Source organism: Salvelinus fontinalis, chromosome 29 (assembly GCF_029448725.1).
Source record: "Salvelinus fontinalis isolate EN_2023a chromosome 29, ASM2944872v1, whole genome shotgun sequence".
In the NCBI taxonomy this organism is placed as follows: domain Eukaryota; kingdom Metazoa; phylum Chordata; class Actinopteri; order Salmoniformes; family Salmonidae; genus Salvelinus; species Salvelinus fontinalis.
In genome coordinates this window covers 28754037-28779860 of record NC_074693.1, presented here as the reverse complement: position 1 = coordinate 28779860, position 25824 = coordinate 28754037, and the positions used below count along the sequence as shown (strand labels likewise).

Here is a 25824-nt window from a genome sequence, read left to right as displayed (position 1 = left end):
CAGTACAGTCAATTAGTCAGTGCAGTCAGTACAGTCAGTTAGTCAGTACAGTCAGTTAGTCATAACAGTCAGTACAGTCAGTTAGTCAGTACAGTCAGTAATGTCAACTAGTCAGTACAGTCAGTACAGTCAATTAGTCATAACAGTCAGTACAGTCAGTTAGTCAGTGCAGTCAGTAATGTCAACTAGTCAGTACAGTCAGTACAGTCAGTTAGTCAGTTAGTCAGTACAGTCAGTTAGTCAGTACAGTCAATTAGTCAGTACAGTCAGTACAGTCAGTTAGTCAGTACAGTCAGTACAGTCAATTAGTCAGTACAGTCAGTACAGTCAGTTAGTCAGTCCAGTCAATTAGTCAGTACAGTCAATTAGTCATAACAGTCAGTACAGTCAATTAGTCAGGACAGTCAATTAGTCAGTACAGTCAATTAGTCAGTACAGTCAGTACAGTCAGTACAGTCAGTTAGTCAGTACAGTCAGTACAGTCAGTTAGTCAGTACAGTCAGTACAGTCAGTTAGTCAGTACAGTCAGTACAGTCAGTTAGTCTATACAGTCAGTACAGTCAGTACAGTCAGTTAGTCAGTACAGTTAGTGCAGTCAGTTATTCAGTACAGTCAAGTAGTCAGTACAGTCAGTTAGTCAATACAGTCAGTTAGTCAGTACAGTCAGTTAGTCAGTACAGTCAATTAGTCAGTACAGTTAATTAGTCAGTACAGTCAATTAGTCAGTACAGTCAGTACAGTCAATTAGTCAGTACAGTCAATTAGGTAGTACAGTCAATACAGTCAATTAGTCAGTCCAGTCAACTAGTAAGTACAGTCAATTAGTCAGTACAGTCAATTAGTCAGTACAGTCAGTACAATCAATTAGTCAGTACAGTCAGTACAGTCAATTAGTCAGTACAGTCAATTAGTCAGTACAGTCAGTAAAGTCAATTTGTCAGTACAGTCAATTAGTCAGTGCAGTCAATTAGTCAGTGCAGTCAATTAGTCAGTACAGTCAGTTAGTCAGTACAGTCAATTTGTCAATTAGTCAGTGCAGTCAGTACAGTCAATTAGTCAGTTAGTACAGTCAGTTAGTCAGTTGGTCAGTTAGTCAGTACAGTCAGTACAGTCAATTAGTCAGTACAGTCAGTACAGTCAGTTAGTCGGTTAGTCAGTACAGTCAGTTAGTCAGTACAGTCAGTTAGTCGGTTAGTCAGTACAGTCAATTGGTCAGTACAGTCAGTACAGTCAGTTAGTCGGTTAGTCAGTACAGTCAGTTAGTCAGTACAGTCAGTTAGTCAGTACAGTCAGTTAGTCAGTTAGTCAGTACAGTCAGTTAGTCAGTACAGTCAGTACACTCAGTACAGTCAGTTGGTCAGTACAGTCAGTTAGTCAGTTAGTCAGTGCAGTCAGTTATTCAGTTACAGTCAGTTAGTAAATGCAGTCAGTACAGTCAGTTAGTCAGTACAGTCTGTGCAGTCAGTCAGTTACAGTCAGTACAGTCAGTGCAGTCAATTAGTCAGTGCAGTCAGTTACAGTGAGTACAGTCAGTGCAGTCAATTAGTCAGTGCAGTCAGTTACAGTGAGTACAGTCAGTGCAGTCAGTTACAGTGAGTACAGTCAGTGCAGTCAATTAGTCAGTGCAGTCAGTTAGTCAGTACAGTCAGTACAGTCAGTGCAGTCAGTACAGTCAGTGCAGTCAGTACAGTCAGATAGTCAGTACAGTCAGGTACAGTCAGTACAGTCAGTGCAGTCGATTAGTCCGTACAGTCAGTACAGTCAGTGCAGTCAGTGCAGTCAGGACAGTCAGTTAGTACAGTCAGTGCAGTAGGTACAGTCAGTACAGTCAGTACAGTCAGTCAGTTAGTCAGTTAGTCAGTTAGTCAGTACAGTCAGTGCAGTCAGTACAGTCAGTACAGTCAATTAGTCAGTACAGTCAATTATTCAGTACAGTCAATTAGTCAGTAAAGTCATTACAGTCAATTAGTCAGTCCAGTCAATTAGTCAGTCCAGTCAATTAGTCAGTACAGTCAATTAGTCAGTACAGTCAGTATAGTCAATTAGTCAGTCCAGTCAATTTGTCAGTACAGTCAATTAGTCAGTACAGTCAGTTAGTCAGTTAGTCAGTACAGTCAGTTAGTCAGTACAGTCAATTAGTCGGTTAGTCAGTACAGTCAATACAGTCAATTAGTCAGTGCAGTCAGTACAGTCAATTAGTCAGTGCAGTCAGTACAGTCAATTAGTCAGTACAGTCAGTTAGTCAGTACAGTCAGTACAGTCAGTTAGTCAGTACAGTCAGTACAGTCAGTTAGTCGGTTAGTCAGTGCAGTCAGTTTTACAGTACAGTCAGTTAGTCAGTTAGTCAGTACAGTCAGGTACAGTCAGTACAGTCAGTACAGTCAGTACAGTCAGTTAGTCAGTACAGTCAGTTAGTCAGTACAGTCAGTTAGTCAGTTAGTCAGTACAGTCAGTTAGTCAGTACAGTCAGTTAGTCAGTACAGTCAGTTAGTCAGTATAGTCAGTTAGTCAGTACAGTCAGTTAGTCAGTTAGTCAGTACAGTCAGGTACAGTCAGTACAGTCAGTACAGTCAGTTAGTCAGTACAGTCAGTTAGTCAGTACAGTCAGTTAGTCAGTACAGTCAGTACAGTCAGTACAGTATGTTAGTCAGTACAGTCAGTTAGTCAGTACAGTCAGTTAGTCAGTTAGTCAGTACAGTCAGGTACAGTCAGTTAGTCAGTACAGTCAGTACAGTCAGTTAGTCAGTACAGTCAGGTACAGTCAGTTAGTCAGTACAGTCAGGTACAGTCAGTTAGTCAGTACAGTCAGGTACAGTCAGTTAGTCAGTACAGTCAGTTAGTCAGTACAGTCAGTACAGTCAGTTAGTCAGTACAGTCAGTTAGTCAGTACAGTCAGTTAGTAAGTGCAGTCAGTACTGTCAGTGCAGTCAGTCAGTACAGTCAGTTAGTCAGTACAGTCAGTACAGTCAGTGCAGTCAGTACAGTCAGTTAGTCAGTACAGTCAGTTAGTCAGTGCAGTCAGTCAGTACTAACAGTACTCATAGGGTAGATCTATAATCTCTCATAAGAGGATCCAGAATCTTTCAAAGGAGTTAGTCAGTACAGTCAGTACAGTCAGTACAGTCAGTTAGTCAGTTAGTCAGTACAGTCAGTACAGTCAGTACAGTCAGTTAGTCAGTACAGTCAGGTACAGTCAGTACAGTCAGTTAGTCAGTACAGTCAGTTAGTCAGTACAGTCAGTACAGTCAGTACAGTCAGTTAGTCAGTACAGTCAGTTAGTCAGTAAGTCAGTACAGTCAGGTACAGTCAGTTAGTCAGTACAGTCAATTAGTCAGTACAGTCAGTTAGTCAGTACAGTCAGTTAGTCAGTACAGTCAGTTAGTCAGTACAGTCAGGTACAGTCAGTTAGTCAGTACAGTCAGTTAGTCACTGCAGTCAGTCAGTAATGTCAACTAGTCAATACAGTCAGTACAGTCAGTACAGTCAGTTAGTCCGTACAGTCAGTACAGTCAATTAGTCAGTACAGTCAGTACAGTCAGTTAGTCAGTGCAGTCAGTCAGTACATTCGATTAGTCAGTACAGTCAATTAGTCAGTACAGTCAGTACAGTCAGTTAGTCAGTACAGTCAATTAGTCAGTGCAGTCAGTACAGTCAGTTAGTCAGTACAGTCAGTTAGTCATAACAGTCAGTACAGTCAGTTAGTCAGTACAGTCAGTAATGTCAACTAGTCAGTACAGTCAGTACAGTCAATTAGTCATAACAGTCAGTACAGTCAGTTAGTCAGTGCAGTCAGTAATGTCAACTAGTCAGTACAGTCAGTACAGTCAGTACAGTCAGTTAGTCAGTTAGTCAGTACAGTCAGTTAGTCAGTACAGTCAATTAGTCAGTACAGTCAGTACAGTCAGTTAGTCAGTACAGTCAGTACAGTCAATTAGTCAGTACAGTCAGTACAGTCAGTTAGTCAGTCCAGTCAATTAGTCAGTACAGTCAATTAGTCATAACAGTCAGTACAGTCAATTAGTCAGGACAGTCAATTAGTCAGTACAGTCAATTAGTCAGTACAGTCAGTACAGTCAGTACAGTCAGTTAGTCAGTACAGTCAGTACAGTCAGTTAGTCAGTACAGTCAGTACAGTCAGTTAGTCAGTACAGTCAGTACAGTCAGTTAGTCTATACAGTCAGTACAGTCAGTACAGTCAGTTAGTCAGTACAGTTAGTGCAGTCAGTTATTCAGTACAGTCAAGTAGTCAGTACAGTCAGTTAGTCAATACAGTCAGTTAGTCAGTACAGTCAGTTAGTCAGTACAGTCAATTAGTCAGTACAGTTAATTAGTCAGTACAGTCAATTAGTCAGTACAGTCAGTACAGTCAATTAGTCAGTACAGTCAATTAGGTAGTACAGTCAATACAGTCAATTAGTCAGTCCAGTCAACTAGTAAGTACAGTCAATTAGTCAGTACAGTCAATTAGTCAGTACAGTCAGTACAATCAATTAGTCAGTACAGTCAGTACAGTCAATTAGTCAGTACAGTCAATTAGTCAGTACAGTCAGTAAAGTCAATTTGTCAGTACAGTCAATTAGTCAGTGCAGTCAATTAGTCAGTGCAGTCAATTAGTCAGTACAGTCAGTTAGTCAGTACAGTCAATTTGTCAATTAGTCAGTGCAGTCAGTACAGTCAATTAGTCAGTTAGTACAGTCAGTTAGTCAGTTGGTCAGTTAGTCAGTACAGTCAGTACAGTCAATTAGTCAGTACAGTCAGTACAGTCAGTTAGTCGGTACAGTCAGTTAGTCAGTACAGTCAGTTAGTCGGTTAGTCAGTACAGTCAATTGGTCAGTACAGTCAGTACAGTCAGTTAGTCGGTTAGTCAGTACAGTCAGTTAGTCAGTACAGTCAGTTAGTCAGTACAGTCAGTTAGTCAGTTAGTCAGTACAGTCAGTTAGTCAGTACAGTCAGTACAGTCAGTACAGTCAGTTGGTCAGTACAGTCAGTTAGTCAGTTAGTCAGTGCAGTCAGTGCAGTCAGTTACAGTCAATTAGTCAGTGCAGTCAGTTAGTCAGTGCAGTCAGTTAGTCAGTACAGTCAGTGCAGTCAGTGCAGTCAGTTACAGTCAATTAGTCAGTGCAGTCAGTTAGTCAGTGCAGTCAGTTATTCAGTTGAAGTCAGTTAGTAAATGCAGTCAGTACAGTCAGTTAGTCAGTACAGTCTGTGCAGTCAGTCAGTTACAGTCAGTACAGTCAGTGCAGTCAATTAGTCAGTGCAGTCAGTTACAGTGAGTACAGTCAGTGCAGTCAATTAGTCAGTGCAGTCAGTTACAGTGAGTACAGTCAGTGCAGTCAGTTACAGTGAGTACAGTCAGTGCAGTCAATTAGTCAGTGCAGTCAGTTAGTCAGTACAGTCAGTACAGTCAGTGCAGTCAGTACAGTCAGTGCAGTCAGTACAGTCAGATAGTCAGTACAGTCAGGTACAGTCAGTACAGTCAGTGCAGTCAATTAGTCCGTACAGTCAGTACAGTCAGTGCAGTCAGTGCAGTCAGGACAGTCAGTACAGTCAGTACAGTCAGTCAGTTAGTCAGTTAGTCAGTTAGTCAGTACAGTCAGTGCAGTCAGTACAGTCAGTACAGTCAATTAGTCAGTACAGTCAATTATTCAGTACAGTCAATTAGTCAGTAAAGTCATTACAGTCAATTAGTCAGTCCAGTCAATTAGTCAGTCCAGTCAATTAGTCAGTACAGTCAATTAGTCAGTACAGTCAGTATAGTCAATTAGTCAGTCCAGTCAATTTGTCAGTACAGTCAATTAGTCAGTACAGTCAGTACAGTCAATTTGTCAGTCCAGTCAATTAGTCAGTACAGTCAATTAGTCAGTACAGTCAGTACAGTCAATTAGTCAGTACAGTCAATTAGTCAGTACAGTCAATTAGTCAGTACAGTCAGTTAGTCAGTACAGTCAGTTAGTCAGTACAGTCAATTAGTCGGTTAGTCAGTACAGTCAATACAGTCAATTAGTCAGTGCAGTCAGTACAGTCAATTAGTCAGTGCAGTCAGTACAGTCAATTAGTCAGTACAGTCAGTTAGTCAGTACAGTCAGTACAGTCAGTTAGTCAGTACAGTCAGTACAGTCAGTTAGTCGGTTAGTCAGTACAGTCAGTTTTACAGTACAGTCAGTTAGTCAGTTAGTCAGTACAGTCAGTTAGTCAGTACAGTCAGTTAGTCAGTACAGTCAGTACAGTCAGTTAGTCAGTACAGTCAGTACAGTCAGTTAGTCAGTGCAGTCAGTTAGTCAGTGCAGTCAGTTAGTCAGTGCAGTCAGTCAGTTACAGTCAGTACAGTCAGTGCAGTCAGTTAGTCAGTACAGTCAGTTAGTCAGTGCAGTCAGTTACAGTGAGTACAGTCAGTACAGTCAGTGCAGTCAATTAGTCAGTGCAGTCAGTACAGTCAGTCAGTCAGTCAGTACAGTCAGTCAGTCAGTACAGTCAGTGCAGTCAGTACAGTCAGTGCAGTCAGTACAGTCAGTCAGTGCAGTTAGTCAGTACAGTCAGTGCAGTCAGTGCAGTCAGTGCATTCAGTTAGTCTGTACAGTCAGTTAGTTAGTACAGTCTGTACAGTCTGTACAGTCAGTTAGTCAGCACAGTCAGTTAGTCAGCACAGTCAGTTAGTCAGTACAGTCAGTTAGTCAGTACAGTCAATTAGTCAGTTAGTCAGTACAGTCAGTTAGTCAGTACAGTCAGTTAGTCAGTACAGTCAATTAGTCATAACAGTCAGTACAGTCAGTTAGTCAGTACAGTCAATACAGTCAATTAGTCAGTACAGTCAATACAGTCAATTAGTCAGTACAGTCAGTTAGTCAGTACAGTCAATTAGTCAGTACAGTCAGTACAGTCAGTTAGTCAGTACAGTCAGTTAGTCATAACAGTCAGTACAGTCAATTAGTCAGTACAGTCAATACAGTCAATTAGTCAGTACAGTCAGTACAGTCAGTTAGTCAGTACAGTCAGTTAGTCATAACAGTCAGTACAGTCAGTTAGTCAGTACAGTCAATACAGTCAATTAGTCAGTACAGTCAGTACAGTCAGTTAGTCAGTACAGTCAGTAAAGTCAGTTAGTCAGTACAGTCAGTTAGTCGGTACAGTCAGTACAGTCAGTTAGTCAGTACAGTCAGTTAGTCAGTACAGTGAGTTTTTCAGTACAGTCAGTTACAGTCACTACAGTCAGTGCAGTCAGTTTTAGTCAGTGCAGTACTGACTTGCCTAGTTAAATAAATGTTAAATAAAATATATATCCTTCAGCGCTCCTCTCTCTCTCCTGTCATCCCTCTATCCTTCAGCTCTGATCTCTCATCTCTCTCTCTATCATGTCATCTCTCTATCGTGTCATCTCTCCCCCACCTGTCATCTCTCTCTCTCCTGTCATCCCTCTATCCTTCAGCTCTGATCTCTCCTCTCTCTCTCCTGTCATCTCTCTATCCTTCAGCTCTGATCTCTCCTCTCTCCTGTCATCCCTCTATCCTTCAGCTCTGATCTCTCCTTTCTCTCTCCTGTCATCCCTCTATCCTTTAGCTCTGATCTCTCCTCTCTCTCCTGTCATCTCTCTCTCTCCTGTCATCTCTCTCTCTTGTCATCCCCCTCTCCTTCAGCTCTGATCTCTCCTGTCATCTCTCTCTCCTGTCATCTCTATCTACTGCCATCTCTCTCTCTCCTGTGATCTTTCTCTCTCCTGTCATCTCTCTCTCCTGTCATCTCTCTCTCCTGTCATCTCTCTCTCCTGTCATCTCTCTATCCTTTAGCTCTGATCTCTCTCTCCTGTCACATCTCCTGTCATCTCTCCCTCTCCTGTCATCTCTCTCCTGTCATCCCTCTATCCTTTAGCTCTGATCTCTCTCTCCTGTCATCTCTCTCTCTCCTGTCATCTCTCTCTCTCCTGACATCCCTCTATCCTTCAGCTCTGATCTCTCCTCTCTCTCGCCTGTCATCTCTCTATCCTTCAGCTCTGATCTCTCCTCTCTCCTGTCATCCCTCTATCCTTCAGCTCTGATCTCTCCTTTCTCTCTCCTGTCATCCCTCTATCATTCAGCTCTGATCTCTCCTCTCTCTCTCCTGTCATCCCTCTATCCTTTAGCTCTGATCTCTCCTCTCTCTCCTGTCATCTCTCTCTCTCCTGTCATCTCTCTCTCTCCTGTCATCTCTCTCTCCTGTCATCCCCCTCTCCTTCAGCTCTGATCTCTCCTGTCATCTCTCTCTCCTGTCATCTCTATCTACTGTCATCTCTCTCTCTCCTGTCATCTTTCTCTCTCTCCTGTCATCTCTCTCTCTCTCCTGTCATCTCTCTCTCCTGTCATCTCTCTATCCTTTAGCTCTGATCTCTCTCTCCTGTCACATCTCCTGTCATCTCTCCCTCTCCTGTCATCTCTCTCCTGTCATCCCTCTATCCTTTAGCTCTGATCTCTCTCTCATGTCATCTCTCTCTCCTGTCATCTCTCTCTCTCCTGTCATCTCTCTCTCTCCTGTCATCCCTCTATCATTCAGCTCTGATCTCTCCTCTCTCTCCCCTGTCATCTCTCTATCCTTCAGCTCTGATCTCTCCTCTCTCCTGTCATCCCTCTATCCTTCAGCTCTGATCTCTCCTTTCTCTCTCCTGTCATCCCTCTATCATTCAGCTCTGATCTCTCCTCTCTCTCTCCTGTCATCCCTCTATCCTTTAGCTCTGATCTCTCCTCTCTCTCCTGTCATCTCTCTCTCTCCTGTCATCCCCCTCTCCTTCAGCTCTGATCTCTCCTGTCATCTCTCTCTCCTGTCATCTCTATCTCCTGTCATCTCTCGCTCTACTGTCATCTCTCTCTCTCCTGTCATCTCTCTCTCTCTCCTGTCATCTCTCTCTCCTGTCATCTCTCTATCCTTTAGCCTCCATCCCTCTATCCTTTAGCTCTGATCTCTCTCTCCTGTCATCTCTCTCTCCTGTCACCTCTCTCTTTCCTGTCATCTCTCGCTCTCCTGTCATCTCTCTCTCTCCTGTCATCTCTCTCTCCTGTCATCTCTCTCTCTCTCCTGTCATGTCTCTCCTGTCATGTCTCTCCTGTCATCTCTCTCCTGTCATCTCTCTCTCTCCTGTCATCCTTTTTTCCTTTAGCTCTGATCTCTCCTGTCATCTCTCCTTCCTGTCATCTCTATCTCCTGTCATCGCTCTCTCCTGTCATCTCTCGCTCTTGTCATCTCTCTCTCTCCTGTCATCTCTCTATCTCCTGTCATCTCTCTATCTCCTGTCATCTCTCTCTCTCCTGTCATCTCTCTCTCTCCTGTCATCCCTCTATCAGCTTTGATCTCTCCTCTCTCCTGTCATCCCTCTATCCGTCAGCTCTGATCTCTCCTCTCTCTCTCTCTCTCTCTCTCTCCTGTCATCCCTCTATCCTTCAGCTCTGATCTTTCCTCTCTCTCTCCTGTCATCTCTCTATCCTTCAGCTCTGATCTCTCCTCTCTCCTGTCATCCCTCTATCCTTCAGCTCTGATCTCTCCTTTCTCTCTCCCGTCATCCCTCTATCATTCAGCTCTAAACTCTCCTCTCTCTCTCCTGTCATCCCTCTATCCTTTAGCTCTGATCTCTCCTCTCTCTCCTGTCATCTCTCTCTCCTGTCATCTCTCCCTCCTGTCATCTCTCCTGTCATCGCTCTCTCCTGTCATCCCTATATCCTTTGGCTCTGATCTCTCCTCTCTCTCCTGTCATCTCTCTCTCTCCTGTCATCTCTCTCTCTCCTGTCATCTCTCTCTCTCTCCTGTCATCCCTCTATCCTTCAGCTCTGATCTCTCCTGTCATCTCTCTCTCCTGTCATCTCGCTCTACTGTCATCTCTCTCTCTCCTGTCATCTCTCTCTCTCCTGTCATCTCTCTCTCTCCTGTCATCTCTCTCTCCTGTCATCTCTCGCTCTCCTGTCATCTCTCTCTCTCCTGTCATCTCTCTCTCTCCTGTCATCTCTCTCTCTCCTGTCATCTCTCTCTCCTGTCATCTCTCTATCCTTTAGCTCTGATCTCTCTCGACTGTCATCGCTCCCTCTCCTGTCATCTCTCCCCTGTCATCCCTCTATCCTTTAGCTCTGATCTCGCTCTCCTGTCATCTCTCGCTCTCCTGTCATCTCTCTTTCTATCCTGTCATCTCTCTCTCCTCTCATCTCTCTCTCCTCTCATCTCTCTCTTCTGTCATCTCTCTCTCCTGTCATCTCTTCCTCTCCTGTCATCTCTCTCTCTCCTGTCATCCCTCTAGCTCTGATCTCTCCTGTCATCTCTCTCTCTCCTGTCATCTCTCTCTCCTGTCATCGCTCTCTCCTGTCATCTCTCTCTCCTGTCATCTCTCTCTCCTCTCATCTCGCTCTCCTGTCATTGCTCCCTCCTTGTCATCTCTCTCTGTCCTGTCATCCCTCTATCCTTTAGCTCTGATCTCTCCTGTCATCTCTTTCTCCTGTCATCTCTCTGTCCTGTCATCTCTCTCTCCTGTCATCTCTCTCTCTGTCCTGTAATCTCTCTCTCTGTCCTGTCATCTCTCTCTATCTCCTGTCATCTCTCTCTATCTCCTGTCATCTCTCTCTCCTGTCATCCCTCTATCATTTAGCTCTGATCTCTCCTTTATTTCTTGTTCTCTTTTCTCCTCTCTCTCTCTCTCTCTCTCTCTCTCCAGAAACAGATTTTCTGATTCTGTCCCTCTGTGGTTGTGTAACCCATTCTGTAAGCTTGTGTAACCGTGATATAATGTTCAAGGCCACTCACTCATTTACCGTAAGAGCACTGTGTCTGAGTGTGTCCCCGAATGTGTGTGCAGGTGGTTGTGTGTGACTGTCTCTGGGTACTGTACATACCATACATGCATATATACAAGTGACTCATTAATGTTCTAGCTCAGAAATTAAAACACACCAGAAATAAATGAAAACAGAAATCTCTCTCCCTCTGGTTATTGTTGAGTGTGTGTGGGCGGCTGACTGTCGAGTGACGTGCGTCAGAACAGAGGAGGTGGTTGTCTGAGTTTCATCACTGTATCAGAATTCAGGATTAATATCCCAATCTATTTCCCTCTGTATTCCTGTTAATCTGAACTCTACACTGTTCATTTGGCTGGAACACTGGGCCACTTTCACACAGCAATATTGTTCAGCAGCAGGTCTCAGAGGTAGGATTACCATTCCAGAATGTTAAGGGGTTGTGTACCTGGAATTACCCTGTCTAGATAATCCATTACACACTGTGCTATTTTCAGTTGTTTATATCATTTGTTTGTATGTATGAATTAACAATGTCTCAAACAGTAGTGTGTGTGTGTGTGTGTGTGTGTGTGTGTGTGTGTGTGTGTGTGTGTGTGTGTGTGTGTGTGTGTGTGTGTGTGTGTGTGTGTGTGTGTGTGTGTGTGTGTGTGTGTGTGTGTCTCTGAAATACTTTCTGTGTGTGTCAATTGATACTGAATACTGTACATTGTCTTTCACGAGGGTGTGTGTGGGTGGAACGTGTGTTCCATTGCATGCACACTGTCTCCCATACATCACACATCACCATCCGTCCATCACCATGGAAACAGAACAGGAAGATACATTTTGCGTGTTGGGAGTGGCCTTGGGTGATTGACAGGCTAGCCCCGTCCTCTAACAATAGCCGTATTAAATGATGCAATCAGACCCCAGCCAGAGTCCCTAATGATTCAGAAACACAGGGAGGAGTACATACAGCCAACATCATGCCACTCCTGTCCTGGCAGAGAGGTGTGATGTATTAGCAGGGCCATTCACCTAGTCCCAAAACATATTGCCTAGACCTGTGTTATGGTGCTGATTTGGCTCTGAAAACCTTTGCTGAAGATAGGAGAGTGCAGTGTCTTTTTACAATATACTATGGCGTTATAGAGATGATTGGAGAAACACAGGAATAAACAGATCCCATAGTTCCACAAGGATTAGGATGTTGTAGATACCGGTATTCAACCCCCCCTCCTCTTCATCCATCCCCACCACCTATCTCTCCACACCTCCATCTATCTACATATCCACCCACCCCTGCTTATTCCTCCTTCCCTCCTGATATTACTCATTACATTGGCTATTGATGAAGTGTGTGTGTGCACACAGCAGTGTATCTGTGGCTATGTCAAGACCGAGGCCTCTCTCCAGTCTCCAGCATTTCCTGCCCTAGGCTCGAAGAGGGGAGGATATTTAACCCACTTCCTCCTGTCCCCCTCCCCCTTTCTCTCCCCCCTCCTGCTCTATAGACTCCCCCTCCCTGTACAACCCTCCTGTCCCCCTCCCCCTTTCTCTCCCCCCTCCTGCCCTATAGACTCCCCCTCCCTGTACAACCCTCCTGTCCCCCTCCCCCTTTCTCTCCCCCTTCCTGCTCTATAGACTACCCCTCCCTGTACAACCCTCCTGTCCCCCTCCCCCTCCTGTCCTATAGACTCCCCCCTCCCTGTACAACCCTCCTGTCCCCCTCTCTCTCCCCCTCCTGCCCTGTAGACTCCCCCTCCCTGTACAACCCTCCTGTCCCCCTCTCTCTCCCCCCTCCTGCCCTATAGACTACCCCTCCCTGTACACCCCTCCTGTTCCCCTCCCTGTACAACCCTCCTGTCCCCCTCCCCCTCCCCCCTCCTGCCCTATAGACTCCCCCCTCCCTGTACAACCCTCCTGTCCCCCTCCCCCTCCCCCCCTATAGACTCCCCCCTCCCTGTACAACCCTCCTGTCCCCCTCTCTCTCCCCCCTCCTGCCCTATAGACCCCCCTCCCTGTACAACCCTCCTGTCCTATGGCTAGGAGGTCCTGGACAGAGATGGTAGGATGGTGAAATGGACATGTTAATAAAACCATGATAACATGCATGATTTGTTTGAATCAGTCACTACAGTAATAACAATGCCACCATTACTTTCATTATAGTGCAGAAGAAGGAAATGAGACACTTTAGAGCCCCCCAACTCCTCCTCTCTCCTTCCCTCCCTTCCTGTGGCATCCCTCTGGGTGGTTGTGATGCAGTGTAACTGAGACCCTGCTGCCCCCCTCTTGCAGGGCTGCTCGTGGCTTTAGCCTGAAGAGCCCGCCCCGCCTCCTCCCCTCTCCCGGACTCCTCCCCCAGGATGTTGAACCCTATCCAGGTCCTGTGCTCCGACATCACTTCCCTCTCTCTGGAGCCCGAGCCGTTTGCCTCTTACACTGAAGGTGTGTTTACACTACACAGTATCAAGTACTTTTCACTTAATCACCTATTCAGATCTATCAAGACCCAGAGCACTGTGTGTGTGCGAGCGACTGTCTATCTATCTGTCTGTCTGTGTGAATAGATTGTTTGTGTGTGTGTGCGACTGTGTCTGTCTCTGTGCACATCTGCCTCTGTGAGTGTCTCTTTCTCTCTCTGTGTTTGTGTGTGTGGCGCCATCACTTTCCTGAAATAGACTTTGACCAGACCAACTCCAGTCTCACAGAGGACGTGTCCTACTTATCTCTGAGAAACACAATCATTGTCACTGGAGTCAGTGCTGTAAGACAGAGGACTATCTCTAGTGTCAGTGCTGTAGAACAGAGGACTATCTCTAGTGTCAGCGCTGTAGGACAGAGGACTATCTCTAGTGTCAGCGCTGTAGGACAGAGGACTATCTCTAGTGTCACTGCTGTAGGACAGAGGACTATCTCCAGTGTCAGTGCTGTAGGACAGAGGACTATCTCTAGAGTCAGTGCTGTAGGACAGAGGACTATCTCTAGTGTCAGCGCTGTAGGACAGAGGACTATCTCTAGTGTCAGCGCTGTAGGACAGAGGACTATCTCTAGGGTCAGTGCTGTAGGACAGAGGACTATCTCTAGTGTCAGCGCTGTAGGACAGAGGACTATCTCTAGTGTCAGCGCTGTAGGACAGAGGACTATCTCTAGTGTCAGCGCTGTAGGACAGAGGACTATCTCTAGTGTCAGTGCTGTAGGACAGAGGACTATTTCTAGTGTCAGTGCTGTAGGACAGAGGACTATTTCTAGTGTCAGTGCTGTAGGACAGAGGACTATCTCTAGGGTCAGTGCTGTAGGACAGAGGACTATCTCTAGTGTCAGTGCTGTAGGACAGAGAATTATCTCTAGTGTCAGCGCTGTAGGACAGAGGACTATCTCTAGTGTCAGCGCTGTAGGACAGAGGACTATCTCTAGTGTCAGCGCTGTAGGACAGAGGACTATCTCTAGTGTCAGCGCTGTAGGATAGAGGACTATCTCTAGTGTCAGTGCTGTAGGACAGAGGACTATCTCTAGGGTCAGTGCTGTAGGACAGAGGACTATCTCTAGTGTCAGCGCTGTAGGACAGAGGACTATCTCTAGTGTCAGCGCTGTAGGACAGAGGACTATCTCTAGTGTCAGCGCTGTAGGATAGAGGACTATCTCTAGTGTCAGTGCTGTAGGACAGAGGACTATATCTAGGGTCAGTGCTGTAGGACAGAGGACTATCTCTAGTGTCAGCGCTGTAGGACAGAGGACTATCTCTAGTGTCAGCGTTGTAGGACAGATGACTATCTCTGGTGTCAGCGCTGTAGGACAGAGGATTATCTCTTGGGTCAGTGCTGTAGGACAGAGGACTATCTCTAGGGTCAGTGCTGTAGGAGAGAGGACTATCTCTAGGGTCAGTGCGTTAGGACAGAGGACTATCTCTAGGGTCAGTGCTGTAGGACAGAGGATTATCTATAGGGTCAGCGCTGTAGGAAAGAGGACTATCTCTAGTGTCAGTGCTGAAGGACAGAGGACTATCTCTAGGGTCAGTGCTGTAGGACAGAGGACTATCTCTTGGGTCAGCGCTGTAGGACAGAGGACTATCTCTGTCAGTTCTGTAGGATAGAGGACTATCTCCAGTGTCAGTGCTGTAGGGACAGAGGACTATCTCTGTCAGTGCTGTAGGACAGAGGACTATCTCTAGGGTCAGTGCTGTAGGACAGAGGACTATCTCTATCATTGCTCTAGGACAGAGGACTATCTCTAGGGTCAGTGCTGTAGGACAGAGGACTATCTCTGTCAGTGTTGTAGAACAGAGGACTATCTCTAGGGTCAGTGCTGTAGGACAGAGGACTATCTCTAGTGTCAGTGCTGTAGGACAGAGGACTATCTCTAGTGTCAGCGCTGGTGGACAGAGGACTATCTCTGGAGACAGCGCTGTAGGACAGAGGACTATCTCTAGTGTCAGTGGTGTAGGACAGAGGACAATCTCTTGGGTTAGTGCTGTAGGACAGAGGACTATCTCTAGGGTCAGTGCTTTAGGAGAGAGGACTATCTCTAGGGTCAGTACGTTAGGACAGAGGACTATCTCTAGGGTCAGTGCTGTAGGACAGAGGACTATCTCTAGGGTCAGCACTGGAGGACAGAGGACTATCTCTAGTGTCAGTGCTGTAGGACAGAGGACTCTCTCTTAGGTCAGCGCTGTAGGACAGAGGACTATCTCTGTCAGTTCTGTAGGACAGAGGACTATCTCCAGTGTCAGTGCTGTAGGACAGAGGACTATCTCTGTCAGTGCTGTAGGACAGAGGACTATCTCTAGGGTCAGTGCTGTAGGACAGAGGACTATCTCTATCAGTGCTCTAGGACAGAGCACTATCTCTAGGGTCAGTGCTGTAGGACAGAGGACTATCACTGTCAGTCCTGTAGAACAGAGGACTATCTCTAGGGTCAGTGCTGTAGGAGAGAGGACTATCTCTAGGGTCAGTGCTGTAGGACAGAGGACTATCTCTAGGGTCAGTGCTGTAGGACAGAGGACTATCTCTATCAGTGCTCTAGGACAGAGCACTATCTCTAGGGTCAGTGCTGTAGGACAGAGGACTATCACTGTCAGTCCTGTAGAACAGAGGACTATCTCTAGGGTCAGTGCTGTAGGAGAGAGGACTATCTCTAGGGTCAGTGCTGTAGGAGAGAGGACTATCTCTAGGGTCAGTGCTATAGGACAGAGGGCTATCTCTAGGGTCAGTGCTGTAGGACAGAGGACTATCTCCAGGGTCAGTGCTGTAGGACAGAGGACTATCTCCAGGGTCAGTGCTGTAGGACAGAGGACTATCTCCAGGGTCAGTGCTGTAGGACAGAGGACTATCTCTAGGGTCAGTGCTGTAGGACAGAGGACTATCTCTAGTGTCAGTGCTGTAGGACAGAGGACTATCTCTAGTGTCAGCGCTGTAGGACAGAGGACTATCTCTAGTGTCAGCGCTGTAGGACAGAGGACTATCTCTAGTGTCAGCGCTGTAGGACAGAGTACTATCTCTAGTGTCAGCTCTGTAGGACAGAGGACTATCTCTAGTGTTAGCGCTGTAGGACAGAGGACTATCTCTAGTGTCAGCGCGGTAGGACAGCGGACTATCTCTAGTGTCAGCGCTGTAGGACAGAGGACTATATCTAGGGTCAGTGCTGTAGGACAGAGGACTATCTCTAGTGTCAGCGCTGTAGGAGAGAGGACTATCTCTAGTGTCAGCGCTGTAGGACAGAGGACTATCTCTAGTGTCAGCGCTGTAGGACAAAGGATTATCTCCAGTGTCAGTGGTGTAGGACAGAGGATTATCTCCAGTGTCAGTGGTGTAGGACAGAGGACTATCTCTAGTGTCAGCGGTCTAGGACAGAGGATTATATCTAGTGTCAGCGGTGTAGGACAGAGGATTATCTCTAGTGTCAGCGCTGTAGGACAGAGGACTATCTCTAGTGTCAGTGGTGTAGGACAGAGGACTATCTCTAGGGTCAGTGCTGTCGGACAGAGGACTATCTCTAGTGTCAGCGCTGTAGGACAGAGTACTATCTCTAGTGTCAGCTCTGTAGGACAGAGGACTATCTCTAGTGTTAGCGCTGTAGGACTGAGGACTATCTCTAGTGTCAGCGCTGTAGGACAGCGGACTATCTCTAGTGACAGCGCTGTAGGACAGAGGACTATCTCTAGGGTCAGTGCTGTAGGACTGAGGACTATCTCTAGTGTCAGCGCTGTAGGACAGAGGACTATCTCTAGTGTCAGCGCTGTAGGACAGAGGACTATCTCTAGTGTCAGCGCTGTAGGACAGAGGATTATCTCCAGTGTCAGTGGTGTAGGACAGAGGATTATCTCCAGTGTCAGTGGTGTAGGACAGAGGATTATCTCCAGTGTCAGTGGTGTAGGACAGAGGACTATCTCTAGTGTCAGCGGTCTAGGACAGAGGACTATCTCTAGTGTCAGTGCAGTAGGACAGAGGACTATCTCTAGTGTCAGTGCTGTAGGACAGAGGACTATCTCTAGGGTCAGTGCTGTAGGACAGAGGACTATCTCTAGGGTCAGTGCTGTAGGACAGAGGACTATCTCTGTCAGTGCTGTAGGACAGAGGACTATCTCTAGGGTCAGTGCTGTAGGACAGAGGACTATCTCTATCAGTGCTCTAGGACAGAGGACTATCTCTAGGGTCAGTGCTGTAGGACAGAGGACTATCTCTGTCAGTGCTGTAGAACAGAGGACTATCTCTAGGGTCAGTGCTGTAGGACAGAGGACTATCTCTAGTGTCAGTGCTGTAGGACAGAGGACTATCTCTAGTGTCAGCGCTGTAGGACAGAGGACTATCTCTGGTGACAGCGCTGTGGGACAGAGGACTATCTCTAGTGTCAGTGGTGTAGGACAGAGGACTATCTCTTGGGTCAGTGCTGTAGGAGAGAGGACTATCTCTAGTGTCAGTGGTGTAGGAGAGAGGACAATCTCTTGGGTTAGTGCTGTAGGACAGAGGACTATCTCTAGGGTCAGTGCTTTAGGAGAGAGGACTATCTCTAGGGTCAGTACGTTAGGACAGAGGACTATCTCTAGGGTCAGTGCTGTAGGACAGAGGACTCTCTCTTGGGTCAGCGCTGTAGGACAGAGGACTATCTCTGTCAGTTCTGTAGGACAGAGGACTATCTCCAGTGTCAGTGCTGTAGGGACTGAGGACTATCTCTGTCAGTGCTGTAGGACAGAGGACTATCTCTAGGGTCAGTGCTGTAGGACAGAGGACTATCTCTATCAGTGCTCTAGGACAGAGCACTATCTCTAGGGTCAGTGCTGTAGGACAGAGGACTATCACTGTCAGTCCTGTAGAACAGAGGACTATCTCTAGGGTCAGTGCTGTAGGAGAGAGGACTATCTCTAGGGTCAGTGCTGTAGGAGAGAGGACTATCTCTAGGGTCAGTGCTATAGGACAGAGGGCTATCTCTAGGGTCAGTGCTGTAGGACAGAGGACTATCTCCAGGGTCAGTGCTGTAGGACAGAGGACTATCTCCAGGGTCAGTGCTGTAGGACAGAGGACTATCTCCAGGGTCAGTGCTGTAGGACAGAGGACTATCTCTAGGGTCAGTGCTGTAGGACAGAGGACTATCTCTAGGGTCAGTGCTGTAGGACAGAGGACTATCTCTAGTGTCAGCACTGTAGGACAGAGGACTATCTCTAGTGTCAGCGCTGTAGGACAGAGGACTATCTCTAGTGTCAGCGCTGTAGGACAGAGTACTATCTCTAGTGTCAGCTCTGTAGGACAGAGGACTATCTCTAGTGTTAGCGCTGTAGGACAGAGGACTATCTCTAGTGTCAGCGCTGTAGGACAGCGGACTATCTCTAGTGTCAGCGCTGTAGGACAGAGGACTATCTCTAGGGTCAGTGCTGTAGGACAGAGGACTATCTCTAGTGTCAGCGCTGTAGGACAGAGGACTATCTCTAGTGTCAGCGCTGTAGGACAGAGGACTATCTCTAGTGTCAGCGCTGTAGGACAGAGGATTATCTCCAGTGTCAGTGGTGTAGGACAGAGGATTATCTCCAGTGTCAGTGGTGTAGGACAGAGGACTATCTCTAGTGTCAGCGGTCTAGGACAGAGGATTATCTCTAGTGTCAGCGCTGTAGGACAGAGGACTATCTCTAGTGTCAGTGGTGTAGGACAGAGGACTATCTCTAGTGTCAGTGGTGTAGGACAGAGGACTATCTCTAGGGTCAGTGCTGTAGGACAGAGGACTATCTCTAGGGTCAGTGCTGTAGGACAGAGGACTATCTCTATCAGTGCTCTAGGACAGAGCACTATCTCTAGGGTCAGTGCTGTAGGACAGAGGACTATCACTGTCAGTCCTGTAGAACAGAGGACTATCTCTAGGGTCAGTGCTGTAGGAGAGGACTATCTCTAGGGTCAGTGCTGTAGGAGAGAGGACTATCTCTAGGGTCAGTGCTATAGGACAGAGGGCTATCTCTAGGGTCAGTGCTGTAGGACAGAGGACTATCTCCAGGGTCAGTGCTGTAGGACAGAGGACTATCTCCAGGGTCAGTGCTGTAGGACAGAGGACTATCTCCAGGGTCAGTGCTGTAGGACAGAGGACTATCTCTAGGGTCAGTGCTGTAGGACAGAGGACTATCTCTAGTGTCAGTGCTGTAGGACAGAGGACTATCTCTAGTGTCAGCGCTGTAGGACAGAGGACTATCTCTAGTGTCAGCGCTGTAGGACAGAGGACTATCTCTAGTGTCAGCGCTGTAGGACAGAGTACTATCTCTAGTGTCAGCTCTGTAGGACAGAGGACTATCTCTAGTGTTAGCGCTGTAGGACAGAGGACTATCTCTAGTGTCAGCGCGGTAGGACAGCGGACTATCTCTAGTGTCAGCGCTGTAGGACAGAGGACTATATCTAGGGTCAGTGCTGTAGGACAGAGGACTATCTCTAGTGTCAGCGCTGTAGGAGAGAGGACTATCTCTAGTGTCAGCGCTGTAGGACAGAGGACTATCTCTAGTGTCAGCGCTGTAGGACAGAGGATTATCTCCAGTGTCAGTGGTGTAGGACAGAGGATTATCTCCAGTGTCAGTGGTGTAGGACAGAGGACTATCTCTAGTGTCAGCGGTCTAGGACAGAGGATTATATCTAGTGTCAGCGGTGTAGGACAGAGGATTATCTCTAGTGTCAGCGCTGTAGGACAGAGGACTATCTCTAGTGTCAGTGGTGTAGGACAGAGGACTATCTCTAGGGTCAGTGCTGTCGGACAGAGGACTATCTCTAGTGTCAGCGCTGTAGGACAGAGTACTATCTCTAGTGTCAGCTCTGTAGGACAGAGGACTATCTCTAGTGTTAGCGCTGTAGGACAGAGGACTATCTCTAGTCTCAGCGCTGTAGGACAGAGGATTATCTCCAGTGTCAGTGGTGTAGGACAGAGGATTATCTCCAGTGTCAGCGCTGTAGGACAGAGGACTATCTCTAGTGTCAGCGCTGTAGGACAGAGGATTATCTCCAGTGTCAGTGGTGTAGGACAGAGGATTATCTCCAGTGTCAGTGGTGTAGGACAGAGGACTATCTCTAGTGTCAGCGGTCTAGGACAGAGGATTATCTCTAGTGTCAGCGCTGTAGGACAGAGGACTATCTCTAGTGTCAGTGGTGTAGGACAGAGGACTATCTCTAGTGTCAGTGGTGTAGGACAGAGGACTATCTCTAGGGTCAGTGCTGTAGGACAGAGGACTATCTCTAGGGTCAGTGCTGTAGGACAGAGGACTATCTCTATCAGTGCTCTAGGACAGAGCACTATCTCTAGGGTCAGTGCTGTAGGACAGAGGACTATCACTGTCAGTCCTGTAGAACAGAGGACTATCTCTAGGGTCAGTGCTGTAGGAGAGAGGACTATCTCTAGGGTCAGTGCTGTAGGAGAGAGGACTATCTCTAGGGTCAGTGCTATAGGACAGAGGGCTATCTCTAGGGTCAGTGCTGTAGGACAGAGGACTATCTCCAGGGTCAGTGCTGTAGGACAGAGGACTATCTCCAGGGTCAGTGCTGTAGGACAGAGGACTATCTCCAGGGTCAGTGCTGTAGGACAGAGGACTATCTCTAGGGTCAGTGCTGTAGGACAGAGGACTATCTCTAGTGTCAGTGCTGTAGGACAGAGGACTATCTCTAGTGTCAGCGCTGTAGGACAGAGGACTATCTCTAGTGTCAGCGCTGTAGGACAGAGGACTATCTCTAGTGTCAGCGCTGTAGGACAGAGTACTATCTCTAGTGTCAGCTCTGTAGGACAGAGGACTATCTCTAGTGTTAGCGCTGTAGGACAGAGGACTATCTCTAGTGTCAGCGCGGTAGGACAGCGGACTATCTCTAGTGTCAGCGCTGTAGGACAGAGGACTATATCTAGGGTCAGTGCTGTAGGACAGAGGACTATCTCTAGTGTCAGCGCTGTAGGAGAGAGGACTATCTCTAGTGTCAGCGCTGTAGGACAGAGGACTATCTCTAGTGTCAGCGCTGTAGGACAGAGGATTATCTCCAGTGTCAGTGGTGTAGGACAGAGGATTATCTCCAGTGTCAGTGGTGTAGGACAGAGGACTATCTCTAGTGTCAGCGGTCTAGGACAGAGGATTATATCTAGTGTCAGCGGTGTAGGACAGAGGATTATCTCTAGTGTCAGCGCTGTAGGACAGAGGACTATCTCTAGTGTCAGTGGTGTAGGACAGAGGACTATCTCTAGGGTCAGTGCTGTCGGACAGAGGACTATCTCTAGTGTCAGCGCTGTAGGACAGAGTACTATCTCTAGTGTCAGCTCTGTAGGACAGAGGACTATCTCTAGTGTTAGCGCTGTAGGACAGAGGACTATCTCTAGTGTCAGCGCTGTAGGACAGCGGACTATCTCTAGTGTCAGCGCTGTAGGACAGAGGACTATCTCTAGGGTCAGTGCTGTAGGACTGAGGACTATCTCTAGTGTCAGCGCTGTAGGACAGAGGACTATCTCTAGTGTCAGCGCTGTAGGACAGAGGACTATCTCTAGTGTCAGCGCTGTAGGACAGAGGATTATCTCCAGTGTCAGTGGTGTAGGACAGAGGATTATCTCCAGTGTCAGTGGTGTAGGACAGAGGATTATCTCCAGTGTCAGTGGTGTAGGACAGAGGACTATCTCTAGTGTCAGCGGTCTAGGACAGAAGATTATCTCTAGTGTCAGCGCTGTAGGACAGAGGACTATCTCTAGTGTCAGTGGTGTAGGACAGAGGACTATCTCTAGGGTCAGTGCTGTAGGACAGAGGACTATCTCTAGTGTCAGTGCAGTAGGACAGAGGACTATCTCTAGTGTCAGTGCAGTAGGACAGAGGACTATCTCTAGTGTCAGTGCTGTAGGACAGAGGACTATCTCTAGGGTCAGTGCTGTAGGACAGAGGACTATCTCTAGTGTCAGTGCAGTAGGACAGAGGACTATCTCTAGTGTCAGTGCTGTAGGACAGAGGACTATCTCTAGGGTCAGTGCTGTAGGACAGAGGACTATCTCTGTCAGTGCTGTAGGACAGAGGACTATCTCTAGGGTCAGTGCTGTAGGACAGAGGACTATCTCTATCAGTGCTCTAGGACAGAGGACTATCTCTAGGGTCAGTGCTGTAGGACAGAGGACTATCTCTGTCAGTGCTGTAGAACAGAGGACTATCTCTAGGGTCAGTGCTGTAGGACAGAGGACTATCTCTAGTGTCAGTGCTGTAGGACAGAGGACTATCTCTAGTGTCAGCGCTGTAGGACAGAGGACTATCTCTGGTGACAGCGCTGTGGGACAGAGGACTATCTCTAGTGTCAGTGGTGTAGGACAGAGGACTATCTCTTGGGTCAGTGCTGTAGGAGAGAGGACTATCTCTAGTGTCAGTGGTGTAGGAGAGAGGACAATCTCTTGGGTTAGTGCTGTAGGACAGAGGACTATCTCTAGGGTCAGTGCTTTAGGAGAGAGGACTATCTCTAGGGTCAGTACGTTAGGACAGAGGACTATCTCTAGGGTCAGTGCTGTAGGACAGAGGACTCTCTCTTGGGTCAGCGCTGTAGGACAGAGGACTATCTCTGTCAGTTCTGTAGGACAGAGGACTATCTCCAGTGTCAGTGCTGTAGGGACTGAGGACTATCTCTGTCAGTGCTGTAGGACAGAGGACTATCTCTAGGGTCAGTGCTGTAGGACAGAGGACTATCTCTATCAGTGCTCTAGGACAGAGCACTATCTCTAGGGTCAGTGCTGTAGGACAGAGGACTATCACTGTCAGTCCTGTAGAACAGAGGACTATCTCTAGGGTCAGTGCTGTAGGAGAGAGGACTATCTCTAGGGTCAGTGCTGTAGGAGAGAGGACTATCTCTAGGGTCAGTGCTATAGGACAGAGGGCTATCTCTAGGGTCAGTGCTGTAGGACAGAGGACTATCTCCAGGGTCAGTGCTGTAGGACAGAGGACTATCTCCAGGGTCAGTGCTGTAGGACAGAGGACTATCTCCAGGGTCAGTGCTGTAGGACAGAGGACTATCTCTAGGGTCAGTGCTGTAGGACAGAGGACTATCTCTAGGGTCAGTGCTGTAGGACAGAGGACTATCTCTAGTGTCAGCGCTGTAGGACAGAGGACTATCTCTAGTGTCAGCACTGTAGGACAGAGGACTATCTCTAGTGTCAGCGCTGTAGGACAGAGGACTATCTCTAGTGTCAGCGCTGTAGGACAGAGTACTATCTCTAGTGTCAGCTCTGTAGGACAGAGGACTATCTCTAGTGTTAGCGCTGTAGGACAGAGGACTATCTCTAGTGTCAGCGCTGTAGGACAGCGGACTATCTCTAGTGTCAGCGCTGTAGGACAGAGGACTATCTCTAGGGTCAGTGCTGTAGGACAGAGGACTATCTCTAGTGTCAGCGCTGTAGGACAGAGGACTATCTCTAGTGTCAGCGCTGTAGGACAGAGGACTATCTCTAGTGTCAGCGCTGTAGGACAGAGGATTATCTCCAGTGTCAGTGGTGTAGGACAGAGGATTATCTCCAGTGTCAGTGGTGTAGGACAGAGGACTATCTCTAGTGTCAGCGGTCTAGGACAGAGGATTATCTCTAGTGTCAGCGCTGTAGGACAGAGGACTATCTCTAGTGTCAGTGGTGTAGGACAGAGGACTATCTCTAGTGTCAGTGGTGTAGGACAGAGGACTATCTCTAGGGTCAGTGCTGTAGGACAGAGGACTATCTCTAGGGTCAGTGCTGTAGGACAGAGGACTATCTCTATCAGTGCTCTAGGACAGAACACTATCTCTAGGGTCAGTGCTGTAGGACAGAGGACTATCACTGTCAGTCCTGTAGAACAGAGGACTATCTCTAGGGTCAGTGCTGTAGGAGAGAGGACTATCTCTAGGGTCAGTGCTGTAGGAGAGAGGACTATCTCTAGGGTCAGTGCTATAGGACAGAGGGCTATCTCTAGGGTCAGTGCTGTAGGACAGAGGACTATCTCCAGGGTCAGTGCTGTAGGACAGAGGACTATCTCCAGGGTCAGTGCTGTAGGACAGAGGACTATCTCCAGGGTCAGTGCTGTAGGACAGAGGACTATCTCTAGGGTCAGTGCTGTAGGACAGAGGACTATCTCTAGTGTCAGTGCTGTAGGACAGAGGACTATCTCTAGTGTCAGCGCTGTAGGACAGAGGACTATCTCTAGTGTCAGCGCTGTAGGACAGAGGACTATCTCTAGTGTCAGCGCTGTAGGACAGAGTACTATCTCTAGTGTCAGCTCTGTAGGACAGAGGACTATCTCTAGTGTTAGCGCTGTAGGACAGAGGACTATCTCTAGTGTCAGCGCGGTAGGACAGCGGACTATCTCTAGTGTCAGCGCTGTAGGACAGAGGACTATATCTAGGGTCAGTGCTGTAGGACAGAGGACTATCTCTAGTGTCAGCGCTGTAGGAGAGAGGACTATCTCTAGTGTCAGCGCTGTAGGACAGAGGACTATCTCTAGTGTCAGCGCTGTAGGACAGAGGATTATCTCCAGTGTCAGTGGTGTAGGACAGAGGATTATCTCCAGTGTCAGTGGTGTAGGACAGAGGACTATCTCTAGTGTCAGCGGTCTAGGACAGAGGATTATATCTAGTGTCAGCGGTGTAGGACAGAGGATTATCTCTAGTGTCAGCGCTGTAGGACAGAGGACTATCTCTAGTGTCAGTGGTGTAGGACAGAGGACTATCTCTAGGGTCAGTGCTGTCGGACAGAGGACTATCTCTAGTGTCAGCGCTGTAGGACAGAGTACTATCTCTAGTGTCAGCTCTGTAGGACAGAGGACTATCTCTAGTGTTAGCGCTGTAGGACAGAGGACTATCTCTAGTGTCAGCGCTGTAGGACAGCGGACTATCTCTAGTGTCAGCGCTGTAGGACAGAGGACTATCTCTAGGGTCAGTGCTGTAGGACTGAGGACTATCTCTAGTGTCAGCGCTGTAGGACAGAGGACTATCTCTAGTGTCAGCGCTGTAGGACAGAGGACTATCTCTAGTGTCAGCGCTGTAGGACAGAGGATTATCTCCAGTGTCAGTGGTGTAGGACAGAGGATTATCTCCAGTGTCAGTGGTGTAGGACAGAGGATTATCTCCAGTGTCAGTGGTGTAGGACAGAGGACTATCTCTAGTGTCAGCGGTCTAGGACAGAGGATTATCTCTAGTGTCAGCGCTGTAGGACAGAGGACTATCTCTAGTGTCAGTGGTGTAGGACAGAGGACTATCTCTAGGGTCAGTGCTGTAGGACAGAGGACTATCTCTAGTGTCAGTGCAGTAGGACAGAGGACTATCTCTAGTGTCAGTGCAGTAGGACAGAGGACTATCTCTAGTGTCAGTGCTGTAGGACAGAGGACTATCTCTAGGGTCAGTGCTGTAGGACAGAGGACTATCTCTAGTGTCAGTGCAGTAGGACAGAGGACTATCTCTAGTGTCAGTCCTGTAGGACAGAGGACTATCTCTAGGGTCAGTGCTGTAGGACAGAGGACTATCTCTGTCAGTGCTGAAGGACAGAGGACTATCTCTAGGGTCAGTGCTGTAGGACAGAGGACTATCTCTATCAGTGCTCTAGGACAGAGGACTATCTCTAGGGTCAGTGCTATAGGACAGAGGACTATCTCTGTCAGTGCTGTAGAACAGAGGACTATCTCTAGGGT

The 25824-nt window shown here is 47.5% G+C and overlaps 1 protein-coding gene across 2 annotated transcripts in view; it reads left to right on the top strand.

Moving 5' to 3' along the window:
• LOC129827778 (serine/threonine-protein phosphatase 2A 55 kDa regulatory subunit B beta isoform-like) overlaps positions 1 to 25824 on the top strand; it is a 167125-nt gene that overhangs the window by 2357 nt on the left and 138944 nt on the right. For both annotated transcript variants that reach the window (XM_055888954.1, XM_055888953.1), the window contains exon 2: positions 13020 to 13169. In XM_055888954.1, coding sequence (XP_055744929.1) covers positions 13088 to 13169 — 82 coding nt within the window. In that variant the 5' untranslated portion in view covers positions 13020 to 13087. The remainder of the gene's footprint in view (positions 1 to 13019; positions 13170 to 25824) is intronic.